This window comes from Nipponia nippon, unplaced genomic scaffold, assembly GCF_047370975.1.
Source record: "Nipponia nippon isolate SJK-2023a ecotype South Korea unplaced genomic scaffold, ASM4737097v1 scaffold_7, whole genome shotgun sequence".
In the NCBI taxonomy this organism is placed as follows: Eukaryota; Metazoa; Chordata; class Aves; order Pelecaniformes; family Threskiornithidae; genus Nipponia; species Nipponia nippon.
This window is the reverse complement of record NW_028262391.1, coordinates 25,474,590-25,482,046: the sequence shown is the minus strand read 5'-3', so window position 1 is coordinate 25,482,046 and position 7,457 is coordinate 25,474,590. Positions and strand designations below refer to the sequence as shown.

The 7,457-nt window shown below is 49.5% G+C and overlaps 1 protein-coding gene across 10 annotated transcripts in view; it reads left to right on the top strand.

Moving 5' to 3' along the window:
• Positions 1-1,318: 1,318 nt before the first annotated feature.
• Positions 1,319-7,457, top strand: part of YEATS2 (YEATS domain containing 2) — a 51,138-nt gene continuing 44,999 nt past the window's right edge. For 9 of the 10 annotated variants that reach the window (XR_015700567.1, XM_087739941.1, XM_087739940.1 and 6 more), the window contains exons 1-4: positions 1,319-1,464; positions 2,360-2,469; positions 5,564-5,661; positions 5,769-5,861. Coding sequence is in view for 9 of the 10 variants with exons in the window: in XM_087739941.1 (XP_087596067.1) it covers positions 2,370-2,469; positions 5,564-5,661; positions 5,769-5,861 (291 nt within the window). In the remaining variant the exon portion in view is untranslated. Of the gene's footprint in view, positions 1,465-1,670; positions 1,738-2,359; positions 2,470-5,563; positions 5,662-5,768; positions 5,862-7,457 lie in introns of those variants that run through there. The other variant, XM_087739935.1, reaches the window with a different exon arrangement.

Genomic DNA, 7,457 nt, shown 5'->3' with positions numbered 1-7,457 from the left:
GAGTTCAATGCTTGCAGAAGTTTACTTTCCTGAAAGAAGTAACGTTGCCTGAATGGGAATCCACAGACTGCAAAACAATGGAAATATTTTTGAGGGCTGGAAGCCCATCTTAAGATATTTTAAGTCTTAAAAATAGTCAAGTGGTGGGAATATTTTAACAACAGCCTCTTCTTCCTCTTTCCATTAAGCAGGAAAAAGGAAGAAAATAAAATTGAACTACATTGTATACATACTTTTCCTGATGAGCATGATACAAATTCGAGTATAAGAACGGTCTCAATCGATTTGCCATAGTTCATGTTTGTTGCTGGGTAAGAAGTCAGAAAATCGTTGTAGCAGTGGTCCTGAAATGAGAAAAAAGAGGACTTTAAGGGCTAAGCCTTGAACATTCAGCATACGCTTGCTAATTAGTGGCCTCATGAATAAGTTTGCAGAAGCACGTATGAGTAGGACATTAATTTATGCGGGTTAGCAGGATGAACCACGGGACTACCACAGACCAAAGCACTATTTGCCATTAGCCACACCTGACAGAGGTATTATGATCTGGCCAAAACCAAACACAAACTGTGGTACTAACTACACCAGTTTGGACGGTTTTAGCCCTGATTTGAGGGACTATGAAATATGGTAAGCAGTAAGCGTGGTACAAGATTTTTTGAAGCCTATCCGCAACGAGACGAGCGCAAAAGCCTCGCGCACACAACAGGTAAGGGCAGGGGGGCCGCCACCCCCAGTCCTGTGAGGCGACCCTGCGCTTGTGGCCTTTTGGCATCTTGCATCTCAGTCAGGCTCATTTCTTGGTTTATGGTTTTTTTTTTTTTTCCTAATCATCCTCCTTTCACTGATTACTGTATTAAAATATCGCCTTCAAATTTTATTACTTCATAAAATAAGGTTGCTTCAGCGAATAAGCCAGGATTAGGCCAATGCATGACTGTATCTGAACAGAGACACCGCAGCGCCGTTAACCTCGGTGTCCCTCTGGCGTGGAGGGCAGGCTACTGCCGCGAACCGCTCGCCACCTCCGCGCCCACGGCTGGCGAGAGGCGCGGCCGGGTCTCCTCAGCGGCAGCGACCGCGCTTCGGCCACCCGCCCGCCCCTGAGGGGCCTTCCCCGCTCCCCGCTCCCTCACTCGGCAACCGGACCGGCCCCCATGGCGAGGGCCGCCCCGCCGCCTCCCGCCGAGGCGGCACCTGCCCGCGGCGGCAGGTGCGGGCCCCCCCGGGGCGGTCGCCGGGCCCCGCCCCGCCCCTTCGCCGCTGTCCGCCTGCGCGGGCCCCGCCCCAGCCGCTGACGGGCAGCCAGGCGCACGGCCCTGCGCTCATGGCGGCGGCGCTGCTGGCGGCGGCGGCGGCGGCGGGACGGGGCGGCGGGGGCCGGCGCTGAGCGCCCCGGGGCGGCGGGCGGGGGCGGCCGGTGCAAGGCGGCGGCGGGGCCGGGCGGCGCGCGGCGGAGCGCGGGTGAGCGGCGGGGCGGGCGGGGGAGGGGGAGGAGCAGGAGCGCGCGGTGGCGGCGGCGGCTTTGTGTGCGCGGGCGGGGGGAGGGGAGCGGCGCCGGGCGCGCACGTGGGGCCGGCCGCGCGGGCACTGCCCCGCCCCCAGCGCCCCGGGGCGGCTCGGCCCCGCCGCCGGCCCGGCCCCACGCCTCCGGGTCCTGCCCCGCGGCGGCGGGAAGGCGGGGGGCCGGGGCCTCCTGGCCTCCCGCCTCAGAGGGGCCGCGCAGGCGGCGGGGAGGTGCTGCCCCTTCCCGGGGGAGGGGCCGCGGCTCGGGTTCGGCGGCTCTGGGAGGGGGGAAGCGGGCGCCGGGCGCGGTGGTGCCGCTGGTCGGCGCGGAGCCGCGGCCCCCCAGCAGCCCGTCGAGGGCGCGGGTTGGCGCCGAGGCACCTGTGCGCTCCCCGGGCGAGGGCGCGGTGCCTCGGCGTCTCCCCACGTATTTGGGGTGCGGGCCGCTGGCGCTCCCCCGCCCGAGCGCCTGCCGCACGCCCCGGGCGGCGGTGCCTGTGCTGAGGGAAACCCGGCCCCTCTGCAGTCGGCCCCCGCTCTGCCCCCTCAGGGGGCTGCGTCCTGTGCTTCAGCAGGCGGTGGCTTGCCGCTGCGGGGCCGCCGTGGCTGTGCCAGGGGCTGCGGGGAGCCTCAGAGACCAGGAGGCCGTTCGAGCTCCTGGACCGTACAGAACGGGGCTGGCTCTGAGCTTGGCAGCTGTGGGTTGGTCTGTAGCGGCTGGGGAAGGAGGTGTCCCAGCTCTTTCGGGAGGTCCTCACGGTGACTCCCGTGGCTGCGGGAGAAGGTTTGACGCTTGCCCAAAAGGTCGCTGTGGGTGATGTTAATGCTTTTGTTTTTCCTCTCGGTGGAGTAGCGGGGAGAACATGTCTGGGATCAAGAGAGTGATCGTGGAGAAGGACCCCGACTATGAGGAGATCACTGTCACCCATCCCAACAAGCGTCACAAAGCGGCCGAACAGTCAGGTAGGAGCTGTCGGAACCGAAGAGATTTTGTCCCGAGTGGATTTAGAAATGCTATGGATGTGCCTGCTGTCTGCAAACACGTCAGGAAAGGACTGGGGTCAAAGGGCAGAAATTGAGCAAGGGAGCTAGTGATACCTCTGTATAGCCAAATGAAGACGTGATGGTCGTACATGGAACGATTCTGACCTGCTGGCTGAACCGAGCTTCAGTAGGGCCTGAGGGTGCAGACTTTGGTGCATGACAGCAGCTAGAGCACAAGCTCTCCAGGGTGCCAGCCGTGCACTTTGGCTCCTGTTGCTTGCTGAAGTATTTGCCAGTGCATCTTCCCAGCAGTTACCCATGCTGAGATGTGCTCCAGCCTGTGCATCTGTTTTGCAGTTGAAGTCTGCTTCCAGAAAGATTGGCAGTTTGTTTACATTTTGGGGGATACAAGTCACAGTACAGCATGGGGGGCAGAAATCTGTGACCCTGCAGTAGCGGTAAAAGAAATCCACGACCCTGTGGTAGGTAGACTGGCTCTTGGAAGATGACAAATGTTTGCAAGAGTAGGCAGATAAAGTGAAATGGAGCAGTGTAGAAGGGATAAGTTAGGGAGAAGGAAGGGGCTTTGAAAGATGCTGGGGGGGAGGAGGAGGAGCAGCTACCTGACTGAAGGAAAGGTGGATAAAGAAGCATGGTAGAGAGAGTAGCTGGATGAGTAGGTTTGCATTTGGAACACTCAGATGTGCTTGCTTTGGGAACCAGCCTATTGGCAGGGTGCCTGGGACAGGTTGCAGTCGTCTCTGGGCAAACGAGAGTATAGCTTCTTGCCCCTGGGACAGGGAGGAGGCTAGGGATATTTGGCGTAGCGCAGCTAGTGAGAGGATCGTGATGGGAGGAGCTGACGAACAGGGAGGTGAGAAAATTGAAGCTGGCTGTGGGATCTGAAGAAGATCCAGGAACAGAGCAGGATGCCAGAGCTGCCAGTTGGAGAGCAACAGATGATGGCTTCGCGGGTGATGTTTTAGAGGACGGCATACAGCTGGACAAGTCTGAGGAGGCTGAACTCTGGGTTGAATGTGTTGTTGGGCAGGTCCTGTCTGCCAGGCCGGTTAAGGGCCCTGACAGTGGAGCCGTGCTGGACCTGGCCGTGGCAGAAGAGCATCACCACTCCCAGCTGCCTGCCCTGCCTGGCTGCCAGAAGTCGCCACCCTCTGTTGGTGGAGTGTCCCAGGGACTGCAGATGGGTTTTTAATCTGCTTCTGAAGCAACTTTTCAGAAGGTCTTAATAATTAGCAGGCACAGTCTCAGGGCCTTGGAAAACTGTCCTTGCCAAAGTGAATTTTCTGTTCAGGTGGTTCCTCCAAACTGGCTTCTTTTTTCCTCTCGTGGAAGTTCTCCAACTTTCTATACAAGAATTCCCTAAATGTACAAATTTCGCTAACACAATCTTAATTAGGGACTGTGGTTGATGCTAAGTTGGGAAAAACATGAAAATAAAGTGTTCTTAAAAGCCTCTGTAATATAACCACAAACCCTAAAGTGCTTTAATTGTCATAATGCTGGTGTTGCGTGGTGGCATCAGTCTTGGGAAGAGATGCAGTTTTCCCTGTCTGAACTGTACATCTCATACCTTAATCTGTTTAGGTTTATTTTAAGTGTAGCCTTACATGTGAATTTCCTAGGCATGATGCTTATCATTCAAGGAAAATTATATCCCTCTGCTTTTTAATTTTGCATTACTCATACAGATTCAACCATAATTCTGTTTTAATGTAGGCTTGAACTATTTGTGGTCCTAGAATATATATATATATATATATGGATATCTGGAAATAAGTGAAAATATTGAGGACACCCCTGTTGCAAATAGAGCACCAGTTGCCTTACTCCTGTTCTAGGTACCTGATCAGACAGTAAAATTATGTATGCTAGCTGGAACATACCAGCAAAGTTTTGACTTGTTTTTGATTTCTTTCTATTGGGATATCAGAAACCTCTTCAAACAGATATGTACCCTTTAGTCAAACAAATGCTTCCTCTGAAGCTCAAAACAAAGTCTTGGTGCTGTTGCCTCCTATTCCACGTAGAAACAACATGAGATTTTTTCAGAGGAACCCAGGCTGTTTGTCCAATCTGCTTTGCAGTGGTGTCGCTGTACTTCTGATATAGGCTGGAGGACTTTTTCCAGGCTTTCTTCTAGAAGTACAATTTCTGCTTTTCCAAGCTGTTGCTCAGAACTTGCTTAAAAACAGATGTTGTTTGAACCCCCTTGATATAATGGACGTGAGTTAAAGGAAGGGCAATATTAAAGTCTACAGTAGATGTAGAGCAAAAATAATTGTTCTTCCTATGTTTATACATGTTCTAGAAAAACACAATAAGATGCCAACTTAGTTCTTAGTCGCTAATTTGCAGTAAGGTATTAGCACAGTTGGAAATACTAAACTACATGCTTTCCACCAAGGTCAATAAACTCCTGCTGAAAGGCTAAAATTTCTTGACTGCTGTGCTGGAAGAGGATTTTGTAAGCACTAGACCAGCTTTCGATAATGTAGTTTCCTTTGTGGGTAATAAAAGGCTTGTAGACACTCCAGAGCAGGCTGCGCTTCATGGCAGTGCTGAACATATAAAGTATTAGTTTGCCTTATTATTGCTACATGATGTGGTGTAAATTTCCTGGATACGAATTGGGCCAAAGAGAGCAGAAAAATGTACATAGTGTTCCAGCGTACTCCTGCACAGTCGCAGCAGTAACTGCACTTGGCTGTAGCAGATTTGGGTTTTCCTTTTACTGTTTACTGCTTCACTGAGATAGAAGTAAACAAACTGGTCCTGTTCTTCCCATCTTCTGTTGTCATCTCAGACCTAAAATGGAAAAAATAGCCGTCCAAATAAACCAGCTTTTAAAGACACATGTGGTTTTTGTTAAGACAAATTACTTTCTTCAGCAGAAAAATGATCCTTCCTTTTTTCTGTGTGTGTGCTGAACTTATTATCCCTTCACTTCTCACTCCATGATGATTTCTGATCTTTATTTTTTTCAAACAGAGCCTCAAAAATAGAAATATAAATACTTCCTTCTTCTTTATTTTCCATGCATGGCCTTGTACAGCTCGAGATGTTGCTGTGCAGAAGATTGAGACAATTATAAAAGAACAGTTTGCAGTTGAAATGAAGAGTAAAGAACATGAAATTGAAGTTATAGATCAGGTATAAAGTTTTTTTTCTTAAAAATACATAAGATCCTGGTATATCGGGGTTTGGGGGGATTGCTGCAGTGGTTACCCATTACTATATGTTACCTCTTCTTTTTGTAGCGCCTGATTGAAGCAAGAAGGATGATGGATAAGCTGCGAGCCTGTATTGTGGCTAACTATTACGCGTCTGCTGGTCTCCTTAAAGCTGGAGAGGTAAAAATGACTTTGGAAATAAGACTTTAGGGAATATTTGCTAACGAAGATGTGTGGTTCACTGGCTATGCAGCTGATGTTTGGTTTTGAAATGCTTTGAAATGAATGTTTTCTGAAATGGTGGAATATGATCTGCAAATGGGGTGGCAGTGGGAGAGGAGACCTGTGCATCACCAGCTGGGCCTCAGGTACTCGGAGGCTGAGCAGTTGAGTTGTTGTTCAGCAGCACTTTGTTCTGTTTTCTGAAATGCTCTGTGATTTTTTTCATCAGTTCTTGCATGAGAGCACCTTGCTTCTCACGCACTGCACAGTTTGTCCTTGCAGAGCCCTGAAAAGTGGGGAACATGTTTTCCCATTTCACAGGAGGAGAGTGAAAGCAGATGGGTTTTGAAACTTCTCAGGAAAAAAAAATAAAAATCAAGATTTCTTGAGTCTTGGGCAGTGCCATGAAATCATCCTCCCTTTAACCTGGCAGCCAGTCTGTTAATGGTTTGGTGAACAGACTGATGGCAGCAGTAAAGCAGGAGGTAAATCAAAGAGACATCACAGAGATACTAAAAATTCCCAAGGAGATTAAAAAACCTCCAAACCCTACTAGTTAAACCCCAGTTCTGAGCACTCTGTCCGTAACGGGCTGGTAACGGCAGGTTGTTCATGACTTATGCAGACTCCTGATTGACATGAAGTTCACTACCAGTTTAGGTGTTTTAGTTACCATCTATTCAATTCAGGGAGTTGATCTAATTACCAGTAAAGAGCTGATTTTGCAAAACTGTAGATGGATACTGCAAACCTGGGCTTCACTCGAGTACCATGAAAATTTCTCTTCCAAGCAATGACTCTCCCTGCTACTGCTGTTTTCCTATTGTGATTTCCAGCAGACTTGAAGGGGGGTAAACCAAAAAAGGTCCAGCTTGCTTTTCCCTCACTGAATTTGAGTTGAGCAGCTGAAGTTGAGAAGGATTATGGTAGTATGGGGACGCTTGGAGATCCCTTCTCCCCTCCTTGGTTTTTGTATGGGTGGCTGAAGGATGTGAGCTGGGTTCTGATCTTTGAAAGTGCTTTTATCCAATGTCATCATGTGTCAGCAAGAGCTTGCACTGTCCCCTGTTCTTTACTTGTTCTGCCATGCAGGGTGTTTGTTTTTTCCTTGCTGATTTTCACACTTGGCAGAAATAATAACTTTTGTCATTGTTTCGAAGTGTTCACAAAACTTACTGGTGCATCCTTACTCTGTTTAGTTTTCCTATATTTTTTATGCGCTTATGGCTAGCTTAGCTGTATCTTTGTATTTTTAGTTTTTTCTTAAAGTCCTGGTTTGCATGCAGGCTAAATCATTTGTCTTTTTATTTTGAAATTGTTACTGGTTTCAGTTTTCTTTGTTGTCTGTTTTTAATGTGTGGTTAATGTATGTTTGACTCAGGTAGCAGTGAATGATTGTTGTTTCTGCTTCTGGTAGAATGGGAACCTTTGTAGTTTAATTCAGAAATTCTAGGAAGATGATTTGCAAATTTCTAACCTGTTCTTGTAAATATAAACAGTCCTTCAACCTACTGCTGCTGGGTTTTTGAGGCTTATGATTCTTTATGATTACAG